At 35.6% G+C, this 25,124-nt stretch overlaps 1 protein-coding gene across 1 annotated transcript in view; it reads left to right on the forward strand.

Annotated features, from left to right (window-relative positions):
- Positions 1-25,124, forward strand: part of ADAMTS20 (ADAM metallopeptidase with thrombospondin type 1 motif, 20) — a 101,252-nt gene that overhangs the window by 29,265 nt on the left and 46,863 nt on the right. Inside the window, exons 5-17 of the mRNA XM_009880884.1 lie at positions 971-1,054; positions 1,759-1,883; positions 2,882-2,922; positions 3,249-3,354; positions 4,475-4,621; positions 5,257-5,398; positions 6,751-6,855; positions 16,972-17,117; positions 18,489-18,670; positions 18,767-18,903; positions 20,083-20,200; positions 23,482-23,577; positions 24,844-25,087. Coding sequence (XP_009879186.1) covers positions 971-1,054; positions 1,759-1,883; positions 2,882-2,922; positions 3,249-3,354; positions 4,475-4,621; positions 5,257-5,398; positions 6,751-6,855; positions 16,972-17,117; positions 18,489-18,670; positions 18,767-18,903; positions 20,083-20,200; positions 23,482-23,577; positions 24,844-25,087 — 1,673 coding nt within the window. The remainder of the gene's footprint in view (positions 1-970; positions 1,055-1,758; positions 1,884-2,881; positions 2,923-3,248; positions 3,355-4,474; positions 4,622-5,256; positions 5,399-6,750; positions 6,856-16,971; positions 17,118-18,488; positions 18,671-18,766; positions 18,904-20,082; positions 20,201-23,481; positions 23,578-24,843; positions 25,088-25,124) is intronic.

Consider the following 25,124-nt stretch of genomic DNA (forward strand, 5'->3'; position numbering starts at 1 on the left):
CTTTTGTAGCGTTGCAGCCTTAGCACAAGCCAGAAGGGAGGAAAGGCAGTACTTCTGTGTTTGGTGGCAACTCTTGTTTAGATAAGGCTTCATCAACTGCTTTAAGCCAAATTGTAGAATCCATATGGATGGGATGTCTGAAGCTGTTACTGAGGATGAATAAACTTTTTTACTGCTTTTATGAAGAATAACTTTCAAAGTGGTTCACTTTGTGAATGGAAAGGACTCATGATGTTTACTATCTGGATTGAAGATTATATATAAAAATGCCTGTTGGGTATGTAAATGCAAATTTTATGAATGAGGAAAGAAGCCTTTGTATATGTCATACATTTTTTCGATACATTTTCTATAAAGGTTTACAACTCATTCCAGTTCCATTAAAAGCAAGGACAAAAGCTTATTGGTTCAAACTTGCTTTCTAAAACTCTAATATTTTTAGGCATTGATTCTATAAATAATCCACATAAACCAGCTTATGTCTGTGGCAGTCACAGTGACATTACTTTTGTTCTTTCATTCTACTTTATCAATAAACTACATTTTTACAGTGTATAATAAATATACTTTTTACACTAGCATTTCAACATGATATCTTAAGTGTTTGGAATAATGAATATAAAATTATAGCTATATGGATATTAAAAACTGCATTTTTTGCATTTAAGACGATTTTTTCTAGGATAGTTACTTACGATGTGGAGATTAGTATTGGAAAACAGTATGTGTGTATGTTCTGATCTTCATGTGTATAGTAAACATGCTGTTTTGAGGTAGCATCCTAGGTTAAAAACTGGGCAACTATTTTGGATTTGTCACCATATGCTTGGGTAGAAAGGTACGGACGGATGCATGAGACATCTGTTGTGTAGCACCTTGTTTTTCTTTGATAACTTGTTCACATGACAAAAAGAGATATGGTTTATCAAATGAGTTTAATATTCTAATCTTCTGACTTTTTTCTCTTTAGGTTGCAGCAATCTATAAAGATTCAAGTATTGGAAATCTTATAAATATAGTTATTGTAAAATTAATTGTAATTCACAATGAACAGGTAGGAAAAATAAATATTAAAAAGATTTCTTTCTAATAGAAGAAAAAAAATACATGAATTTGCATTGTAATTCCAAAGTTTAAATATTTTAGTTTTAAATACAAAATATTTTCTTTAACTATGATTATTTTTTTTAAGACAGGAGACTAAATGTCAAATGTGAGGTTAAATACAGAGCCTTTATTTAATGCCTGTATTTCCCCATCTCTCTATTAGCACCTCCTATTGACCTACATGGACATAAATCAGATACTGTATGAAAGCCTATGGCATAACTACCTAAAGTATGGTTATACGTATGGAAATTGACAGGGAAATGACAGCTTTTATAGAGGGTTTTCAGCCCTAACAGCTGTAACATTTTAAGATTGTAAGAAGTATATGCTTTTGAAATATTTTTGTATTTATTTATCATAAATGTCATGTCGCACTGTTTTGTTTTTTTTTTAATATTTAACACGTGCTGCTTGCTCACAAACATTGATTAAAATAATGGGTTCTCATGACTGATGACTCGTAGATAAATTAAGACCTGATCCTACAAACAAATCTGTGTGAGTGAACTTATGTAGAGTCCTGCTAACTTCCTTTCCATGCACAGTCATTGTTGTGCAGATTAGGGGCACAAATGACAAAGTATTAAGTGCAAATGCATGAATATTAAAACCCTTTTTTTTTTTGTTTTTTGGCCATTTCTTGCTTAGGAAGGACCAGCTATCACTTTTAATGCAGCTACCACTCTTCGTAATTTTTGCTTATGGCAGCAAGCGCAAAACACTTTGGATGATGCTCACCCTTCCCATCATGATACTGCTGTTCTTATCACCAGGTACAGTATCTGAAATAGCTGTAATTACTCAGTTAGGTGAGACAACTGCTTTGGTTTCTTTTTTACGTCGTCATTTGTTTTACCATTCCACCGATATTGTTTATAGATAATTGGAGTGGATAAAGACTATCTTGCACTTCCCAAACCACCATGGAGTGGATAAAGACTATCTTGCACTTCCCAAACCACCAATTACCAATACATGAGCAGTTATTCTGAAAGTGCTATGTTGGTAGCTAACCATCTGATAAACCTTTCATTAAAGATAGTGGAAGTAACTTAGACCTAATATTGTTACAAGGAAATGAAGTCTTTAACCATTGTGCGTATATGCGATAGGGATGGAGTATTGTATGTAATGGATTCAGCTGAAGGATGCGGTGACAGTCAGCTCCTGGTAGCCCAGGCATAACTAGAACTACCAAAAATCTTACAAATGGAAAACATTTAAATATTAGTATATATTCTTTCTGTACACCAGTTGCCTCAGTGGAGGTTCTGATGTTCATTCACTGAAATACATTCTCTCTTTCACTGTTTTTTTTTTTTGTTATTATTTTTTTCCTCCCAGTGTTCAAGTTGGATATGCTCCAGCACTTCAAACTGTTTGATATTTGTTTTTTGAATTTTTTGTTTTCTGAATTTTACGTTGTTTGGCAGATGGTCCGCTACATAAGATAGTTTCAAGTATACTGCAATCTGCATGTTTTTCAGCAGCGTTTCATGCTTGATCTACCTTCTGTGTTGTAGAGAAATAACATAGTATTTGAATTTTTATTCTTTGCAAGCTAGATGGAAAGCAATACTTAGGTAAGCAAACTTAGTCTGGTAAACTTAAACTACTTCTTTCACTAGAATGCAAATTGTTTGAGTGGACTGTAAGATTAAAAATTAAGAATCAGATTTGCGATTGCTGTAATTAATATAGCAATAGTCATATACCTTAAAAATGGTCCTTTATTTGCTGTAATAATTTTAAATAAATCTTTTCCTTCAAGGGAAGATATCTGCAGAGCTAGAGAGAAGTGTGATACTCTTGGTGAGTTGGTTTTTTTTTTCTTTAATCTGTATGATTTTATAACAGAAAATCTATAAGAGAATTTCTGTGTAGGGAGAAAAAACACTTAGGAATAAATCAGAAAAGAGAAGCAAAGTTTAAGTCACACAGACAAAAAAATCAGCTTCTCAAGGCTGTTCTGCCCTGAGATGTACTTCAGTGCCAGTTGGTTGGTGGTTTTGTGTAAATATGCTGCATAGTTGAGGCATGACTTTCAACTTGGGTGCCATAGTATTCATTTATAGAGTCAATCCTTCTACATGAAAATTAATTCTGTTAAGCTTTTATATAAGGGTTCAATTTTGCAGGTTTAGCAGAGCTAGGTACAATGTGTGACCCACTACGCAGCTGTTCAATAAGCGAAGAAAATGGATTGAGTGCTGCTTTTACTATAGCGCACGAGCTTGGACATGTGTAAGTACCTATTTCCCAGCAGGTAAATTTTTTTTTATTTCCTTTTGAATATTACCAGTTTCCAGTGGTGGGCTCTGCATGGCCACTACAAGAGGGTGCAGTCTGCTATGTCCTTCTAGAAGAGTCATTATTTTTGCCCCTTGCAGTGAGCCAGCTCTGCCCAGCACCTAGGGGTAGAGAAAGTGTGAATTTTATAACCTGGCTGGTTGGTGTCCTGAATTATGGGAGATACTGGCCATACAGCTGTATTCTGTCCTTTTGTCATGAACTGGTTGGGACGATGGGACAGGTATCTTAGCTGTGCCACGTAGTCCTGTTAACTCCAATTGCATTCTAGCCATGATAGGAATTTACCTTTAAGAAAAGACAATTGTTAATGTAACGCAGAAATATTCTTCCTTGTGTTTGATCCTTTCAGAACACAATAGAGTAACACAAAGAGAAATACTTTACACAGAAAAATAAGAGGAGATGACAGCATTTTATTTTATGAAGCATACCTCATCAGTGATGGCAGAAAGGTGCTATACTCTAGCTCCATGAGGCATGCCACAGTGTAGGTAACGATGACGTTACAGAGCTCAGTAGCTAGCTTGTTGATTTTCATGTGCCTGGAAGTTCGTTTAGATACGTGCCGTTTGGCGTGGTACTTCAACTGAGATTTGAAATAAGATGATGTGTTAGTTGCATAAATATGATGTTGATGTGCTCTGTAGTTTGTTTTTGTTACTGAATAGTAAGACTTGTGATGTGAATATTGGGGTAATATGTTATGGACAGTCTAGTGATGACCTGTATATTCAGTTGAGGAGATGGGTTGTTCATTTAAAGTGGCGCGTTCCCAAAATGCTGGAGTTTTTCTGGTGAGCTAAAGAACTATGTAATTGTAAAATTCCTACTGTCCCCACCGTTATATAAATAGGAACCTTTTGGACAAGGAGAGAATCTTGTAAGGCATTTTTAAGGTATCTATTGCCATAATGTCAGATTATCACACTAAGTGAGTCCCATTAAATTTTAAAGCATTTTCAAACTCAAAACTCAGGCATTTGCTGCTGTAACAAAGTTTCAATTAATTATGGCTGAATTTGTTTTGGAGTTTGTCTGTTTTGCTTTTTAGATTCAATGTGCCTCATGATGACAGTTTTAAATGTAAAGAAGCTGGAATTAAACATCAATACCATGTGATGGCTCCAACTTTAAATTATCATACAAGTCCATGGACCTGGTCAAAATGCAGTCAAAAATATATCACTGAATTTCTTGAGTAAGTATCAATGTAACAGTTTTTGGTGTTTGTTTGTTTTGGGTTTTTTTCCAATGTCATGTCTTTCTGAGAAGTATTCTAAAGGTATTGCTTAAATATTAGTTTTGTGTTCATATGTTTAACCACTGACTTGTAGGGCCTCAGTCCTCCAGAAAAACACATGCATTTAACTTTTTGGATGATTCATGAGTTTGTTAAAGTTGCACTTTGCACTCAACATGTAAAGCTAAGAATACTGGGTTTTTTTGCTATAGTAGTGTTGGTTATTCAAAGTATCTTTAATATGATTTTAGTAGGTCAGAACAGACACAATTTATTTTTGGAAGTCTATATTTAAAAAATAAGTGGCCAGTATAGTTTAGGCAGTATTGTCTTTTTCCTGTAAGAATGTGAAAATGAGAAATGACAGCCAGAAAGCAAAAAAAAAAAATAATTAAGCTTTGTTTGGAGGATATAATGCAAAATCCAATAAAGGAAAATCAAGTGACCTGGTTTATTTTATTGATTTAAATCTATTAAAGTCGTTACATAGGCAGGAAGGCATGCAAACCCATAACTCCACTGAGACATGCATGAGTAGACTCCCAATAATTTAAGAGCAACTTATTCACATTTTGTTCTTGTTTTTACAACAGTACTGGTTATGGTGAATGTCTCCTAGACAAACCTAGTGGAAGAATATATGATCTTTCCTCTCAGCTGCCTGGGTCAATGTATGATGTCAACAAGCAATGTGAACTTATGTTTGGTCTTGGGTCACAAGTGTGCCCGTATCTGGTAAGTGAACAGCATGGTCATGCTCAATCTGTACTAAAAAAATACCAAAAGAAGGGTTTAGAAATGAAATCCCAGAACTTCTGGGTTTGGAAGGATTTTATCCTGAAATATGCCAAAGTTCAGGTTCTGTTCTGTTGAAGCAGGTAGAGTTCGGTGGAGAGCATTGCAGCTCCGTATGCTAGAAATATATAGAATTAAAAAGTAGGATGAATTAACTCTTATTTGCACATCTGCAAACGTGATTATAATTCCTTTACAAGATCTAAAGCTGCATAAATTAAGGCTTTCTGCAACTACTGAAAGGGGATTATTTCCACACTTTCTACAAATGCTTTCACATTATAGCCCCTATCTTACATTAACAGGTCTTTCTTATCTGCTTCTTTTAGTGCTTTTAAAAAGTGTGTAACTTGAAATTTAATACACTAATTCAAATGTTTGTTCTAAAGATTTGGTCCAAAGTATAGATTCCGTCTACCTTGTCAAAGAGTCAAAAAATACTTTCATGCCTGTTTGAGTGTACATTTTGTATATTGAACCAAAATTTTCTTTAAAGCAAAATTGGTATCTGGAAAGAAATCTTGAGTAGATTAATATTCAAACTGAAGTTGTATTTTGAAAACTTAATGTGGCCAGTGCAATATAAAATAAATACAGATGTAACATTATGACTTCATTTGTTACTGTCAAGATGTTATGTAGAGTTAGATTTTGGACTAACTTGTCAAATGCCTGTTCTATTATTGTATGACTTGTTGGAGCTGTTTAAAGGAGAGAATTTAAGATCAGGTTCAGACTGAATGAAGTGGCACTTTTGGTGAGGTAGAATATTGTTTAGGAGGAGTCAGGCTTTATGGGAACATTATAGAAAAGTAAAGGAGGATTCAAAGACCTGAAGATGGTGTTACTGAAGACTGCTTTGTAAGTTTTGTAATCCATAAATGTTATTTTTCCATTAAGAGTCTTTTAAGAATTTGAAAGGTAGGCTTCCTTTTTAATTTTCTAGCCAATGTATTTTTTAAGAATTCCAGTTAGAGTCTTTATCTGGGGATTATACTCAAACTGTGCTGCATATCAACCATAACCTCTTCCATACTTTTTTATGAAATTTTCTACTGAATTAGAAAATCAAGTTATCTGTTATTTCTCATGGGATCAGTTTCAAATATTCCACATTCCTGCCTGGCTGTAAGCAAAATCCATTTTGGTTGTGTGGAGTTTTATCTGTGAGAAAGAGTAGTACTAATAGCAAACACTAAGCACACATAGTATGAGAAAGCAATACAGATAACCCAACTAATTTCTAAAATGATGTTACAGGTACAGCAAAAGTAATTTTGTTTTCTTTTTAGAAACAGTGCAAACGCTTATGGTGCACAAGCACAGAAGGTGTTCACAAGGGTTGTCGTACTCAGCATATGCCTTTGGCTGATGGAACAGTTTGTGGTGTGGGAATGGTAAGCCTTCGTTCGTTTCTGGGTACTTGCATATGTAAAGTTGTTGATCTAGACGAGAAAGATCAGTGCTTGCTGTGTGGCAATACTGAACCTGTAACATACGGATTGCGTGAACAGTATCTACCTGACTTTACCTGCAGTTTCTCTTAGTCCTGTAACGTTGTGACATAAATAACGTAGGTTGTCTGTTCAGAATAATTATAAAAGTTTACAGATGCCACATTGGTTAAAAACAGGTGGAAGGCCTCAGGGGAAAGTTGCCAACTTTCCTTTTGTTTGAAAAGTTCAGATAACTCATAACAAGTTGAGTTTTTTCCTCATCAGTAGTGCTCCAAAGTTGAATTTCCTGGAAACAAGACGTCCCAAAAGTGTTTCCCCCAGTTTGTCATGTTGAGGCTGTTTCACTGAACCAGAACGAACTAAGTATGAGTGACTGAGATACAGGAGTACATTTTTTTGGAAAGAGGGAATCTTTGTATTAGAATCCTGGTTTCAGTAGGTATTTGCACACTGTATAGGTTTCAGACAAAATATGAAAGCATGGATCAGTACCTCTTCCCTTACTCAAATAAACGCCTCAATCACATACCTCGCACTCAGATACTGTCCTGCCTATTTTAACGTAATCCAGGATACTTGGATCTGTTCAGTGCTAAAAAACAGGAGCTTTCTTCTCACACTCCAATGCATAGGACTCTGCCTGGCTATGTGAGGTATGGATTGAATGCTTTGGCACTTAAAAAGAAAGAAATAGAAGCTGGACTTCCTATACGCTGCTCATTGTTTTGTTTGGCAAAGAGTGTTTGGGTCACGAGAGTGCAGCTCACTTACTTCCTCATCTGGCAGGTTGTTTCTGAGTGCAGATCTCGATCTCTTCCTCTGAGGATATAGCCCGTCTTGGGCTGTCCATAAGAGTCATGAATATCTAATTAGTAGATATAGTCAAGGTGCTTACAGAACCGTGATGGAAACAGAAGTAATGAGTGGTGGAGGCTGGTTGAATTCAGAGTTACCAGTGAAGATTTGAGGGTTTTAGTTTTGGATTTGTGTGTAGTTTGGGAAGCGAACCGAAATTAGGTGCTTGAGTTCTTTGCTGATGTAGTCTTTGGCTTCTCCATGTCTCAGTCCACCACCAGCTAATAGAACTATTTTCTTACCTGTTAGGGGTTTGTGAGAATAAATATTTCAGAGAATTTTGACATGCTCAGATATGACAATGATTATCTTAAGTATGGCTGGTTTATAACGTTGAGCTGCTTTTAATATTAGTGTGCTGTGGGAGCAATGTTAATTTTTTACCTTTTGATAGTTTTATAGGTTCAAAGATAATTAAAAAAAAATGGTCTGATTTGTATGTATAATAGGCTGCTACATTTCACTGTTATTACTAAATTTCCCCCAATAAATTTTACTCTTTACAGGTTGTGTTTTGTTTTGGTTTTTTTTCTTTTTTTTGTATTTGGTAAGACAGTAGTAGTAGTGAGGAACTTGAAAATACTGTCTTAATGGGTAACAATTTAGTGGGTAAACTGTCTCAAATGGTTTCTTTCTCTCTTGCTAGAGTGGGAAAAGTTATTTGAAGGTTGTGGTGAAAGCTTTTCTTGATTAAATCCTATGCATGCAGCTGGTGTTATAATCTTTAACCCATTTTTCAATCAGTCACTGATCAGAAAGGAAGTTCGTCTTTATATAAACTTCATGTGTAATCTTTAGTTCAATCAATTTGACTCTAATTTGCCAACATCAGAGGACTTCTTTTATATAGGAATACAAAAACCTATTTTATGCAATTAGTGCAGTGAAACCATTTTTCTCTAGGAAGTGAAGAGCTAATTACAGTCATTACCTCTGAAAGATGCAAAAAAGAACAGCAATTAATCTGGCAAATTGTCATCTGTTGCTGTCTAAGGGACAGCTCCTTTCAAGCTTAGTCAGCAAGTTTCTTTAACGCTAATAGGAGTAAGACGTGGTGACTAGTAATTGTAATTAATATTTGCCGGCAACCTAAATAAGTTTATAATTGGCATTTGCAGCGTTATTGCTGTGATGAATACAGAAAAGATCCATTTAAGGCATTTGTAAATTTAGTATCAACTTTTTAAGCTTAGATTTGACATGTGAGTTTATTTTCACAATATTCTTTAGTTTTTCTTCCGGTTGTGTGTCTGATTAGTGGATCTTGCTCTATGGACTGCTCTAACAGTCCTTGTGTCTCTCCTTCCCCAAAATAAAAGATGATGTAAATCTAATAATACCAGAGACTCTCAAGTGAATGAGCAAACAGCTTTTCTTGAGTTCCTGCACTTCCTAATCTTCTTGCCATGTGCAATCTATCAGCATGCACACATTTTGAAAGAGAATTATGTTTTGTATGTCTCACGCACCTGTAGAGCTCAGTGACTTTGTAATATATACAATATTGGTAGGTACGGGTAGCATTTTCTTGAAACGTTAAAGCGAAAATGCAGCCTAACATTTTGATGTCTTATCGAGAACAAAGGAAATATTTTCTTGGGAATTTGAACATTTCCTGTATTAATTCTGTAGAGTTAATATTATTAATTATCTAGAATTAATACTACTAAAAAAGAAAACTTTCATTTTTACTTCAGTTTGCTCCCTACTCAAATTTCTTTGAGCTGATCAAATTGTATTATGTTCATCTTACAGTTACCTGCAAAAATGGATTTTATTTGCTTGTTGGACGTCTGCTGAAGTATCTGAAAATTTCTCTTCATCTCCTCTTTTTATACATTCTGGGTGCTTAGGTCTGACAGTAGCCTATAGGTAGCAATTCTGCTGTGTCTGAGAACAGTTTCTCACTCCATTGATATTCATGTTGTGTCTCATCACTTCAGATGCTTTTTGTTTGCTTATTTGGCTTCACAAAGATCCATAGGAAGTCTAAGCTTCTGCCAGCTCATCTAACATCACACAGACCTTCCCTGAAGCAGATGATACAGCCTTTAAATTCTTTGGCCTAGTTAGTACTTCAGAGACAAAATGATCGTAAATATACCTAGATGTGCCATGTGTAACCACTTCCTAGTTTTGCAGCGGTGAATTTCTACACACCATAGGACTATATTAGTCATTGCTTGAAAGTATTTCTGTGTTGGGGTTTTTTTTGTGAGAGATGTTATTAAATAAAAAGCTATACATTCCTGGATTGTCCAACTAAATAGAATTATATGATACAACCAGAATATAAAGTTTTTATTAAAATGTTATTTTTATAGTGTAATGAGGCACAATGGCATGAAAAAATATTAAATAGTTAGTGCTTTTTCATGTCTTCTCTGTAATGAAGGTTACCACGGGATTATCTTCAGAATTAAAAACTATGCCGGATGATTAGGCAGAGGTAGCCTGCTCACTGGATACCACAATGAATTTCTTATATACAGTTGTAACTTTGGTTGCTGTGGTATAAGCTATATGTACAAATTACAAATTAAAAACTTAAAACACAATACAGAGAGTATTTATATGCTGCATTGAGGACCAAGATAGCAGAGGATGCCCACACAACATGTATGAGAGAGTTATTTTCCATTAGGACAGAAACTGGAATGCTTTAATTGGTCTGGTTTCCTTCTCTTACCCATCATAATTCTTGTTGCCATCACGTTCCAGGTAGGAGCTAATTTGGTGGATGTTTAGGAAATATGAAGGACTTAAAGTAGACCGTTTGGCCCTGCTTCCTCTTAGGTTTTCATATTTCTTTCTAGTCAGAAATTTCTTTCTGCGTTGAAATTTCTGCAGACCAGCAGGCTTTTGGTATTATCTGTTTGGATAATGTTTTCAGTTGCTTTCTTTTCTTTTACTACCTCTTTACATTATTTTTTTTGAAGATTACTCTATTCAAGGGTTTCTGTAATGAGGAATTTACTTGCACTTGTGCTCTGGGATAGTGCAAAAGATCGCTCCTCACCTTGAGCATAGGAAGTTCTGAGGTTTTTTTTCCTTCCTTTTTGAAATTCCAAAAAAGAAGTGAGTTTGGAAAGCGATTAAGGTTTTGACATGTTGAATATCACACACAAAACAATGTTAGTAGGCAGAATCCCTTGATTCCATGGATTTGCTCATAATTCTAAATTTACAGAGTACCAGTTTTCACAGTGTGGTTGATATCGTTCACAGAAAATACTTAATCCCATTTTATGGAGCACCTAGTTAAACAGGGTGGTAAACTAGTAGTATTATGGAAAAGAAATATCTACGCTATTATGTGTAACCAAATTGGTTATAAGCCAACTGATACACAAACTCTCCTTACACATGTCCATCTCCAGCTTACACCTGGCTCAGAATCATGGCTTCTGTATAATGAAATTATGCAGCTTTTAGCAGTGTAGTTTACATGATATTCCAGTAATGGTAACTCATCTGTTGGAGATGGTGATGCACATCTGAGCCGAAAAACCCACCTCCAAAGAAGAACAGTTGGTGAAGCAATCTGTCTTCTAGGAGTGACATTCTCAAAACAAGTCTTTTTTTTTGCTAAGAAAATAACATAAAAAATATCCAATAAAGTGTCTTTTTTTTTTTTAAGTTGTTATGATTTTTGAGACACTGAGAAGGGTTGCACTGTTATGCTTCCTGGATTCCTGAGCAGTATAAAAATATGCCCGTGTTCCACTGATTCCCTGGACGTTAGAGGTAGGAGGTAGCTCTGTGATTCTGACCCATACTTTTCCACGTCCCAGAGCTGTCCCAGTGTTCTACATAAGTTTGCTACTTAAACACCAGTAAAAAAACAAATGTCAGAGAAGTCTGGAAAAAGCTGTTTAACAGCAAGAAGGAATCCACATGATACAAATAAGTTTGATTGGAAAGCATTGCCTTGTGTGTGTGCGAGAGAAATGTTTATTACTTCTATTCACTTTAGATATATATTGTATATTGAGCTAGTGTCTCTAAAAATATCTGGAATAGCCATCAAAAGAATTAAGATTTCACCCTAGTCCCTTTATAGCTACATAAGGAGAGGGATACAGGCGCAATTGAGTATGTGGATGCAGACCAAGAAAGGATTGCTTTGATCAGTCCAAGAAGTACAAGTCTTTGATTATGAGGTATGCTCACCATTCTTCAGTTGTAGGTTACTACCCATGCATTGATTTCTTTTAAAAATCATTGCATTCCTTGGCTATATCATGAATGCAATACATGAAGATAGTTAATCTGAACGAATAATTCATTATGTGTGTATATGTATGTGTAAAGTAAGTATAAAAAAATCAGAGTTGGGTGATAGGGGGATTTTTTAACCATCTGGAAGCAGCAGAAGATCTTTTGCACTGTTGAAACAGAGTAAAGTATATTTAAGGGCTCAAACCAAGAATTTTTGCTATAAAGTAGGATTTCTGTAAAATATTTTTCTGAGGATACATGATTTTAGAAAAATTAAAAGCTTTCTGTGGGAATATTTCAAGGGAGAAATAAGGTATGCAGTTTTTTGCAAGAAAGACATTGAAAATGCTGAAGGATTATTAAAATAGTGGGGGTTTTGTTAATAGTTAATGTCATCTGACTAATAAATGTAGGCTCGTCTGAGAATCCAGGCTACAGAGATAGAGACCTGAGATGCAATAGTTACGACTTCAGTTAGACATTTCTCCAAGCTCCATTTCTTCTATGTTGTATACTCATTTTACTGACTGCTCTATTTTCACTGCTACTTTATGCTCTAGGCTCCACTTCTCATCTTGGTTCCTTGAACAATGTGCTTCCTTGACTAGTGTATCATAGAAAGAAGATGGAGAGGAGACGTAGGTCTAATGTGCAGCAAAATGTTTCCTTACATCCACTTGCTGCAGACAAGGCAGAGAGGTCTGTAGCAGTACTTTCATTCAAGGGAAATGGGAACATCCCATAGAGACAAATGCAGCCAGAAGCAACAGCTCTGAGGTTTGTAGACTTTGGCATTCATCTGAGTGGGTGTTCTCTTCACTCCCTGCTCATGGGGTTATGTGCTGAATCTATGTAACTTCTAAGATTCAGCCTCCTTTCCCAGCAATACGTGATTGGAATCTACTTTGTGACAGTTCATGCTCAGACCTCACCTACAGGCCAGATGCTGTGTAGTGAACTGGTTTTGTGCTCCAGCACTGCGCTTAGTGTTTATCTGTTTTGTGGTACCAGCTATATTCATTTTCTTTTGCTGCGTTCAATCCACTACAACTTTCTCTTCCTGTGCTATTCACTGGCTCGTAGTCATTCTTAGGGCCCTGTCTGGATATCAGGAGCAAAGAAATCATATTTTATAAGGCAAAAAGAATCAGAACAATAAAACTGGGTATTTGGAAGGTAAAATACAGACCACCATGTCCACTTCTGCAATGCTTTGTCCTTTTAATTTTCTCCTCATACGTGTCTTCAGTGTTCAGTCATCTTATTTCCTTTTAGAAGCACCGTCAGCTAGCAGCAACATCCATGGAAACATGTCGCTGTCTGGAAATAGAGGAATAGTTTTTCCTGAGCCTCCTTTTCTGCAAGGCTACACAGGGTTCTAACACATGAAACTGTCCTCACACACTGAGCATCAATGTTTAAATCTTTGTCCCAAGATCTTCAAAAACCACATGTATCTCTGGGAATATCCTGGAAAAGATAGGCAGTAAGAGTGAACTTAGAGTCCTTTTCCTGCTGTGAGTCATACCAGGCTGTGAATGAAGTACTTGTTTTCAGAAGGGCTCTAGTCCTGTTCTGGGTGCATCTATCACTCTTTGATTTAGTCAAAATTGAGTATAGTCTGGCAATTAACACTTTAATAATTTCTTTCAAAATTGCTTTCCTGCAAATTTAGCAAGTTCAATAAGGTATGAGATAAGTTGGAAGTACCTGAAATCAGTTTATCAAGTCATAGTTTAATCCATAGGCAAGAGTCAAACTGCTTATTATAAGCAGGTGATTTATAAATACAAATCTGGGTACCTGTAGGTTCATTGATCCCAAATTTGAACTATTAACCCTCCGTAATTACATGTGGATGAATTCTGATCCAAATCAGAATTTATGCCTTTTTGACAGAAAACCGTTGACCTTGGCTAGAGCAGAGTTGCCACTTGCTGTAGTCAGTATGTTTGGAATTACAAGTGATACCCACTTTACATGATGCATACATTATATTTTCTATAAGAAATGTAGGGGAAAAAATTGTTAGTGATTAAGTTTATGAAAGTTCTGTGCATCGTAGTATTCTTAGTGAAACAATGATTCAAGCAAGCACAGAGGAACATCTGGAACGCGTCTGGTGCTGGAGTTTTCTACTGTGACTTCATCATGTTGCTTCTGTAGGAATGCAGCAGAGTAATAGCTGAGACAAGTTTGTTGAATAAGCTATTAAAATCCCAGATGTGAACATGTGCTTTGCATTTTTATGGATCAAAATAATGCTGTTGTGGGCATAAAATTTCATTTTACAACTCTGTCTTTTCCTGAAATCTCCCTTCAAGTTATTGTAAATGTTTTTGTAAATGGAAGAAGAACGTAAACTCTAGGTCACTGGTCATATTTGGATTCAGTATTCATTTTGTGAAGAGGGATTTAGAATCTTCAGCCTATAGTAATAAAAATATTTCCTAAGATGCTAATTACAGTTCTTGGAAAGGCAAGATCTTAATGTTTCCTCATATTTACCTTAGACTTTTACACAGTGGTAGGTACTAGAAAGTGTGGGTACAGAGGTACCCTAAGGGCATCTTGGAAAAAGTAATAAAAACTATCAGTAAGCACTGCAGTAGGAAAATCGTATGCAGATATGCAGTGAAATAATCATGCCTTTTTGGTGTTAAGTTAAAGCATTAGTCTTAGCATCAAGCAAGTGATGATCTAGCAAATTCAAGTAACTGTGTGACAAGACACATCTAGCTTTGGGCTGGAAAATCACCGTGAATGGTCATATTATTAGAGGAAGGCATTCAGGCCTTGGAAAATATGTCCCATGTGCAAGAGTCGGTGTGATGAAGAGTTATACAGGCAGGCAATTTTATCACCAAGTTCGATTAGGAACTCAAAAAGGAGAATCTTGATTCTGTGACAAATTCCTGTTTAGAGAGCAAAATGATAGCATATCAGCATAAGTATGAATATAATAAAAGCATATAGTAATTAAGAAAAAAATGCTTCTAGGAATTATTTTATGCAGTAATAAAACCGGTGAACAACGTTTGAGTTTTATGTCCTGCAGGTATATTCAGAAAGATTGCACACATCATTTCTGTGTCTTTAGCAAAATTTATGTTAATTGATAGTTCCTACAATAAATTTGTAACATCATAATAACTCTTGAGAAATTCTATGCAACATTTAAACTAATTTTAAAACGGGGTAGAATCCTGGTAGAATTCTATCTTCTATGTATTAGAGGTTCTTAAATTGTTTTATGTGCCAGAGACTTTAGTTACCAAAACCCTTCTGGACTTTAAGGTATTTCAGAGCTGTTTTGTGTCACAGAAAGGCAAAGTCTAAGCTTCAGAAATTACAAGCAGTTGAGTTGATATAATCTGTTCTGATGATTCTAGTGACTGATCCATGTATGTACGACAAGGAAGGATGGAATAGGCCACTCCCTGTCAATACAACTGGGGGAATCCCTCCTGACAACCTAATGATCAGTCTAATCCTGAGTCTGCAAACAGTCATCTAAAATAAAGAATTCTCTCTATTGTGTATGAGCACTGACCCCATGTAGTCCATCCTGCCCAGTGTCTTGTCTCCAGATGTGGGCAGTCTTTGATGCTTCAGGGGGTCTTTGGAGTCAAGGACAGAGTTGAGGACATGTTATCCACATAGAAGTCAGCAGGAGACACGGTGCTGACATTATAGTATCTTGTAAGTATTTTGTTTTAGTATTTAAACTATTCCACTATGTTGTGATCAATTATACCACTTGGGATTTTCTAAAGCGTACAAGTGAATTAGAATTCCAACTGCCATAAGTCATCAATAGGATTAGTGTTGGTAATTCCTGCGGGTTCTTTGGAAAAAGTCACACATGCACCAATCATAAGATTCTCATTTAGACTTTTTAGTCATGTACTTTTTGAGTAACCACTGAAGTGGATAAATATGTGCAGAGTCAGGGACTTAGACAGTAAATACTTAGAAGCAAGGGATTGATCACTTGATTATTCTGGAAAAAACAAAAAGAGCGCTAGTAATTACAACTTTCTATAAATAATAACAGTTTACAGATATGGGGTGGTGAAGTCTCATAACTGACATGACCACAACAGACTATTCTTGCAGTCTTTGTCATCTTAATAGTGTAAATCCCAGCAGATGGAATGAAAATTGCACCTTTATGTAAGTTTTACTTGGAAATAAGTGGTGTTTTACTTCGAAATAAGGGGTTCTTCAGTAGGAATAAAATCTGAAGTAACACAATAAACATTACAATGTAGTATCTTGCTCTAAGAATTATTATTTCTTTAAATAGCAATTCAGTTTTAATGGAAATAGCAAATTTGTTAAATTAGTGGTAAATATAAAATTATTGAAAAATATAAATAAATATAAAATATTATGCAGCTATTGTTATAGGTGTACAAGTCTGAGTTTAAGCATGAATCTAGCATCATCTTGCTTTAGCATAAACAAGGTCTTAAATGCTTGAAAATTTGTGTGCTTTTCCAAAACAATCCCCCCAACCTTTTTCACTTTCAGCATGCTCAAAAACACCATGACCTTCTTGGTGGTTTGTTATCATACCTTTTTACTTTTTGTATCAGCATGAATTTCCCAATTAAACTGGAAAAATATCATATGTACAAGACGACTGTAAATCTATTTTTGAAGTTTGTGCAGGAAAACATATCAGGAATTTGAGATCAGGATTCTGAGATTCTTATATAGGCATTTGAATAAATTGACAAGACCTAAATATGTATTCAGCATCCAGCAGCTTTCATAGACAGCAAAGAACTCTAGACGGCATTTCTGAAAATATGACTTCTGGATAAGATATTTTAAAGGATTTTGAACATTTTAGAAAATGTCCAGAGCCAGATTAAGAGCAGTGAGCTCTTAAATTTTGTTCTTTTTGTGCCTAAAATATACAGTAACCTTTTGCTTGACTTAGAAATTTTGTTTTGTTTGTCGACTGTGCAGCATTGCCGCCATGGAATTTGTGTGAGCAGAGAAATGGAGACACGTCCTGTGGATGGAGAATGGGGACCATGGGGACCATATAGCTCATGTTCGAGAACTTGTGGAGGTGGAATCAAGAGCACCACCAGGCTGTGTAATAGACCAGAGTATGGTTTTTTTTATTGTGTTTTACATTTGTGCGTAATGAAGATATTACAACAAAATAGGTTGGTTCAAAACCAAATGAAGGTATTGTGGATTGCACAAATTAGTTGGAAGCACTAATAAAAAAAAAGCTTGTTACAGCCATGTTTGGAAAGAGAGATAAGCCTATAGAACTTTTAGATTGCTTTTGTGTCTCAGGTATATAATTCATATTTATAGATATTACTAAAGACTTATTTTGGCAGGGTCTTTTTTTCTAGCTTTACTCTAAATGCTGAGGGTTTCTTTAAACATCGAGATACTTTCTCTGGAGCTGCAAAAAGAAATAGATGTGTTTCCCTGCTAATCTTTCTAGTGAAACACTTGATTTGCTTTGATTTAAGGCTTTTTCACAAAATCACCACCAGTAACACCCACAAGGAACACGTTACAGCAGAGTCATTTACAACTTACTTTTATAACAAGAAACTTCCATTGCCTGAATAATTCAATGTGGGTTTCATTCTCTGTAATAAAAGTCAGTGAGAACTTTACCCTTACCTTCTCCAGAAGCGGAACCGTAGCTGCAGCAGCCTGGGCAGTTTCAGGGTTTTTCTAGGAAGTCATGTCATCTTGATATTATCAGTGGGATAAATGAACCTCAATCAAATGACCTCAGGTTATTTTATTATTTTTTTTATGAGTAAGAGGTGTTAGACTAGATTCCCGTTAGATATGGCTCTGTCAGTCTGTAGTAACTGATAGTATCAATTTGATTTGTTCTTTTTTCTGCCCCAAGAACCTACTAATACTGAATTATTGTGTAGCAGAGTTTATAACAGTTAGGAAATGTATTTTAGACTTTACAATAAATGAGGTGTTTTCCATAATTTTCCTTTTTTGTTCTTTTGATCCCCAAACTGAAACCAATATTAGGACTATAGAAAAGAGTGTGTCCTCTCCTAACTCTGTCTTCTTTCTTTGTCACTCTGTAAAATAATAATTTCAAATTACTGAGGGAGGTGCTGCTTCTGTAAAAATAGGACCGTAATCTCCACTAAATTCATAAGAGCGTTAAAGTTAATAACGCTTTTTGCCAGGCAAAATAATTATGACTGTAAGAGAAACAAAAATGTAGTAGACATTAATAAACACCAGTAGCTTGATTACCAGCTACCTCAGCAGTGGTATTTTGCATGGACATTTTACTTTCTTCACTTGGGCATAAACGTATGCACGGTGCAACAGAAGATAAGGGTGGGTGGGGAAGTCAGTAACAGATGGCAGAATGCTGTGTGAGACTTTTCCCTTTAGATCAGTGGCTCAAGCCACTTTTCATGGAAAACAGCAATTTTAGAAACTGAATGTGTTTTACATTTCCCTGTTTTTGTTAGACCACGAAATGGAGGAAAGTACTGTGTCGGCCGCAGGATGAAATTTCGATCGTGTAATACTGATTCATGTCCAAAAGGCAAAAAAGATTTCCGAGAGCAACAGTGCTCTGAATTTGATGGCAAACACTTTAATATCAACGGTCTTACGTCTGCTGTTCGCTGGCTTCCAAAATACAGTGGTAGTAAGTAATTATAAATTTTTTCAATTAATGAAATAAAAATGTTACTTTAATTAAAGTTTTAAAACAGACAAGAAACCTGTTGGATTTTCTTTCCAGTTTCTATGAAAGATCGCTGTAAACTTTTTTGCCGAGTTTCTGGAACAACTTCCTACTATCAGCTGAAGGACCGAGTTGCTGATGGTACTCCCTGTGGAGCAGAAACCAATGACCTTTGTGTTCAAGGCTTATGCAGGGTATTTAAACTTATTAATTATTAAAATCAATTTTAACAAATGGTAAAGTAGATATTTAATATTCATCCAAATAACTGTTACTGAAAATATGTAAAGCTAGATGTTTTGAATTTACTTAAGTTAATTTTAATCTCTACCAAATTAAACATCTGGAAAAGGAGGCAATTAAGTGACGAACATATAGTTGAATCTGAAGACGCATAGTCTTCCCTCATTAAAGCCTCATGTAAGAGGGTTAATATTGTCCAAGTGAACAGAGAGAAACTGATCCAAAATTGGCATAAAGGGAGGAAAGAAGCTTGCTGTGTGTATTGCCATCACATTTCTGCTGTCGAAGGAGTAAAAAAAGTAGAAAATCCAAGGGTAGATAGATGATGTATTAATTATTTCATTGCAAAATCAGGAGTAACTGACTCTTGAAAGGGATCATTTCAGCATTCTTTGCTTAATAGCAATGATGGAAGTGCCTTGGGAGAAGCAAGGTGCCATGTTATGACAATTCAAGACTTTGTTAAGCCCGGGTTGTTTTGCTGATTGCAGTGAAACTGAGTAAATTCAGGATGAGGAGAAAATGTAGCCTTTTTTTATAGTTTTGAATCAAGAGGAAAGAGGAAATACTAGAGAATTGTATATTTTATCATAATTTTTTTTAAAAAGGAAGTTTACATAAAGATACATAAACAAAAATTGTGGTTATGCTAGTTTAACCAGCATAGTCTACGTGTATTCCTTTGCTTTTTTTGCAGTAATGACAGAGTTAAAGAATTGATGACCATGTACATATGCATACTGCTTTTAGGATTCCAATCCAAGACTTTTTAATGTAAATATAACTTAAAATTTATACACTCTGATTTTTGTACACAAAATTTTTACATGCTGTTATGTATTCTTATACAGTTCCTGACATATTAAGTGTATTTGGATTGTACATTCTCAGTACAACAGCAAATGTTTTGCCCTTACATCACAGCACCCAAAAACATGAAAGGCTTTTCATGAATTGCCAAGGAAGACCATATATATATATGTGTGTGTATATATATATATATATATAATGAATAAGAAAATTTTTGGGGAGTGGGAAGCTTACATTGTTTGTTTTCATTGTCTTCCATTGGGCTGAGTGACACAGGGCTAGTGTGTTGTTTGGTGGTTGTTTTTTTTTTTTTTTTGTAGCAAGCAGGCTGTGATCACGTTTTGAATTCCAAGGCAAGGAGAGACAAATGTGGAATCTGTGGTGGTGACAATTCTTCATGTAAGACTCTTGCAGGTACTTTCAACAGTGCTCGTTATGGTATGTTTGGGTTTTTTAAATTTTTTAAAAAATCTTAATGCACATTTTAGTATAGCTTAGAAATTATGTTTTACATATGAGGAAGTGGGATTCCAGTGTGTGCTCTTTAGGGCCTCTGTCAACAAAAAATATCTCTGATTTTCAATCACATATGCCTTCTGAAGGATGCAGAGGCAAACACTGTGACACACTAACCTATTTAAGGGGAAAAAATCAATCTGCTCTAAGGTAAAAATAAAAGATACGATGAGGGTAAAAGTACTTTAAAAGGAAGAATGCTCTCTGCTTTGCACTTCGCATTCTCTCATCTGAAACTCTGCAGCTGAAGGACTTATTCCAACATCTCTATTTGGTTGTGTAAAGAGATAGCAAGAAGTCCGTGGTGTGAGCAGCTGATGAGGTTCCTTTTTTCCTGTAGTGAAAAAGATAGCCTGTGAAATGTGAGCCTTCTCTTTCCAGAGAAGATGGGCAGCAACATTTATGTTCTTTCCTCTTCGTTGGCATGTAGTGAATGAGAAACATCTGAATAACCCTGGTAATGTCTATTTCTTTGATTTAGTTTCTCTAATAGAGCTACTGATAGTTCTTCTATATGTAGTCCTTTCTGGGAAGTATGGAGAGACTACTGTATGTGTGTAGCAGTGCAGCTAAGCAGTTAGAGCGTATAACATACGGACACAAGTCTCCAGGTTAACACCAGATTCCTAAAGGCTCCTTCATGCCGCTTCGCTGGTTGAAAGAGACCACAGGCAAAGTGAAAATGATACCTGGAGAGCTGCCAAATAGGATCTTCATAGAACAAAGGAATTGCTGGTCGAAGGGGAAAGCACGCCCAGTATCCTTTTGGATTTTTTTTTTCCCCTGGCAGAGGTCTTGCACCAAGCAAAAGTACCAAAAAACTTAAAGGTGGAATACAGCTACCCTTCCCATACAAATACACGCAACTTTTCTTGTGTCAGTCCTGAGAAGCTGGAAGAAGACACAATCGGCCATTAGGGACTGGATTTCTGAACATGTGGTCAAAACACTGAAGGAAAAAATTGTGTTATTTTGATAATTCTATGTAAAGGACTGTCAGTGTTTTAGCTTTCCACCGCTATGAAAGATCTTTTTGCTTATAGTTAGCACAGGAATTCTGTCACAAATACATTTGACACAAGTGACCATTACACTGGAACTTCCATTTATACAAGTATGGTTGAGACTGTCACTCCGTGCTGTTTATCAGCTTCGCATTGTCACAGACTTACTTGCTTCTAACTGAAGTTGGAGGGGGGAAAAAAAAGCACCCATGTTTTGGCGTGAGGAAAACATTGATATATTAATTTGTTTTCCTACTCAGTTGACTGTTTTAAATTATGTTTGAATTCTTGGAATTCTAGCGTATAAAAGATGATACTGAATTATACTCCTGGACAGTATGCTGAACACTTGGGATTATCACTCGGGTGTGCTGAAGTAGGAGTGCAGCAATGCAAACAAGAGGTTGTAGCTAGCTGATCACTACAACTTCAGTGTCCGTGGGAGGCCTACGACATCTCTAGGCTAAAGACCGAAAACAAGGTCTGAGGAAATGTTCTATTCCAAAAAAGTTCTGAGTTAGGATCATGAGATAAGTATGCCAAAGTCTGTGCGCTTGATCTTTTTCTTTTAACTTCGCCTGGTGCCCTTCCATACTGACACAAGTCATTTTACCAAGGCAGAATTTGGAACTAGACAATAGCAGCCTGTTGTATGTGCTTGTATTCATACACTTCAAATGTTGTCATTAAGTGTTGAAACGGTAGTGAAACAATCATCCCAAATTCATTACAATTACTAATTTACTTAGCCTCCCGATTTAGGAAGTGGTAATCTAATTATGTACACACAATAACGTTGGCTATTATTGCTGCATCAAATTAGAGTATCTGAGGATTTCCTGGAAAATGGTCATTCTCAGTGCTTTAGTACGTGACCTGTTCTCCTGTGTGTCCTTGACAACATGCTATGCAGTTTTGTTTATAGTTTTCTCCTGTATTTTGTCTACTGTCATTCTATTACCACAAGTGTGAGATGAGGGGCTTTTTTGAGTGTGTTTTGGTTTTCTTCCCAATATGTTGGAAGAATGACAAAACGCTGTGTATTTATCCAGAGCACACAGCATGTCAATTTGCAATTGCAGTGCTGCCCCCAGCTGGTAAATGTGATGGATCTGTGATCAGATTAAATGGTCATTTAAGTGCATGGTATAATTTTAATAGATTAAAAGCACTGTGAAGTTAATGAATTATGAAATTGAAAAGGATATTGCCCTTTAAATTTCTACCCACCGAGGTGAGTCAACTCACCAAAGTTTAATCCTGGCAAGACTGTTAAACACAGCACACTAAGTGGAAAAGTTAGCAAAGATTATGTTAATTCTTGTGTTCATTATTTGTTTCCAATGTTTGCCATACTCAGATTTTCTTAGACATAAGAATCCTTTTGAATTTGTCATTAGCATTTGTGAGAAACAACTTTTTTTTTTTTTTTAACTTATGCTTATATGTAGAGTGACGGTTGTAAAAAGTGCATCTTGATGCACCTTATTTGGTCACCTTATGAGAAGGCTCCCATAGTAGTAGTTGGAGGCATTACAGGAAACGATAACTCCTTTGTGAAGCATTTGTAGTTTGAAGGGAACACACTAGGGTAACATTTTAAGTAGCAGAATGTGGATCAAGCCTGACTAGTTTATATGATATATCTGCCTATGGGTATGGCCTGCAACACTGCAATATTTGAGTATTTAGGATTTGCTCTCTCATGCAATACTCTTGTGAGAGAGAGAAAAGCTAAACCAGTTGTATAAACAGGGAGTGGAGATATTTCATATGAAGTGACTTATTCAAACTTGTGTAAAAGTTTTGTGGTTAAATTGTGAGGAGCCACAATATTTCCCGAGTCCCACTTGATGTACTTGGCTGCTTTCTAGAGTAGTGCCGTTTTCTAGAGATTTTTCTGAGTACATTGAACTCAGGTTACTGGTAAAGAATTGAATTCACATTTCTGAACACAGGAATGAATTTTAATGAGTAATGAAAACAAAAGTTCAGTTCAACTGGTTAAAAAACAAAACAGAGAAATCTAATATGCATGAAGATATTCATGTTTCTTTCCTAAAACATGAGGGCATTCAGAAGTGGTTGTCACTGGTGCACTGTAGGGTTTTGTGACTAAAACTTGTTAAACATATGTTCATCTTTGCTAGTATTTGGCTATTTTTGTGTATAGTTAATCTGTGAATAATTACATTGCAGGTTACAATGTTGTAGTAACTATTCCCAAAGGAGCAACAAACATTGATATTCGGCAGCACAGCTACTCAGGGAAACCAGAAGATGACAACTACCTTGGTAAAAGCTTCCTGCGTATAACATTGATGGATGGGTTTTGTGCTCTTGCCAGAGATCTGCTCTAGACGTATGTTATCAGAAGTCTGATAAAGTCTTTAGAGCATATATTTAATTACGTTGTATCGTCATTTGCTTGAGTCTCTCTGTAGATACTAGTCTTCAGAAAAATTAATGTAATGTTGTTAAGTTTCTAAGTCTTAAATGTGTGTGTTCATTTGTCAGAGAACAGGAATTACAGCACATTGCATCATTTTGTCAATTTTTACTTTGTTGTGGCAATGTTAATTAAAACTCCACAATGAATTAAGGAATAATGCAGGTACTGATGGTTTTAAATCTTGGAAGAGTACATTTTGTTTATAAACGAAACGGTCAGACCTTTAGCAAACTTATCAGTTGACTCATATTTTTTCTATCATGTCTGAGTGTAAAGATCCCATTTTGATAGATTTGCAAGCATGTGAGAGGAACAGAGAATTCATAAGCACATTGTACCAAAAATTTTCGTTCTATTTCACAGTACTTAGTTATATCTGAAGTGCCTGAGAGAATACTGGTGCATATTTTCCTTCTGTCTCTTCCATTACCGTCCTACTCATCAAACTTCAGAGTTTTCAAAATGTTTTTCTTGCCACCTGTTGCCCTGTTGTTGCACGTACATCTCGCGGGACACAGAAACAACCCTCGCTCCCTGACACTGGCTACCTTTTCAAATGTAGTCATGCCTGAATAGCGTGCCTTTACTAAAAATTTTACTTTATTTTAAATTTAATTTTTAACCTGTTATTCATCTTTATTATTGTAAATTGGTCATTATATTAAATTATTATTATAAATGTTTAATAATTTCCTTTATTTTTACTTTAAAATTTACTTTTAAAAGCCACTTCACTAGGAGTAGCTTTAGCAAATACAAGAACGTGGGTTGTAGAATAGGCCAGAAATATAGATAATTATTGTTTCCTTCTACAGTAGCTGAACCTAACCAAATTTAAAAGTGATGACTGCAGTCAACCCTTCAACAGAACAAATGTTATTAAAGCTGTGTTATTAATGCAGAGAAAATCCATGACAACTGCTCAGGTGAAAGTTACTGATGGTTAGGATTGAATTCATGCATTAGAAACTGTTTGATACAACTTCAAAGTACACGTGGACTAAAATAAAGCTAAGTGTTGATGAGAAGATCTATTATTAAGAGTTTTTATTGATAGAACTTTTTAATTAAATACATGCTTTATTTCCAATATTTTATTTTACTTATAGCTTTATCTGATATTCATGGAAATTTTATCTTGAATGGAAATTTTGTTGTAAGCATGTCAAAAAGAGAAATCAATATACAAGGAGCCATTTTTGAGTACAGTGGTTCAAACAATACGGTAGAACGAATTAACAGCACTGATAGAATCGAAGAAGAGCTAACCTTACAGGTGCATGTTTACTTTTTTCATAAGTTCGAAAATTTGCTACATGATCATTATTTTCCTAATTTTATGTTCAAATTCACTGAAAACCAGCTGTTGTTTTATCTCAATTAAGGTTTT

This window comes from Charadrius vociferus, unplaced genomic scaffold (genome assembly GCF_000708025.1).
Source record: "Charadrius vociferus isolate BGI_N301 unplaced genomic scaffold, ASM70802v2 scaffold52, whole genome shotgun sequence".
NCBI lineage: Eukaryota > Metazoa > Chordata > Aves > Charadriiformes > Charadriidae > Charadrius > Charadrius vociferus.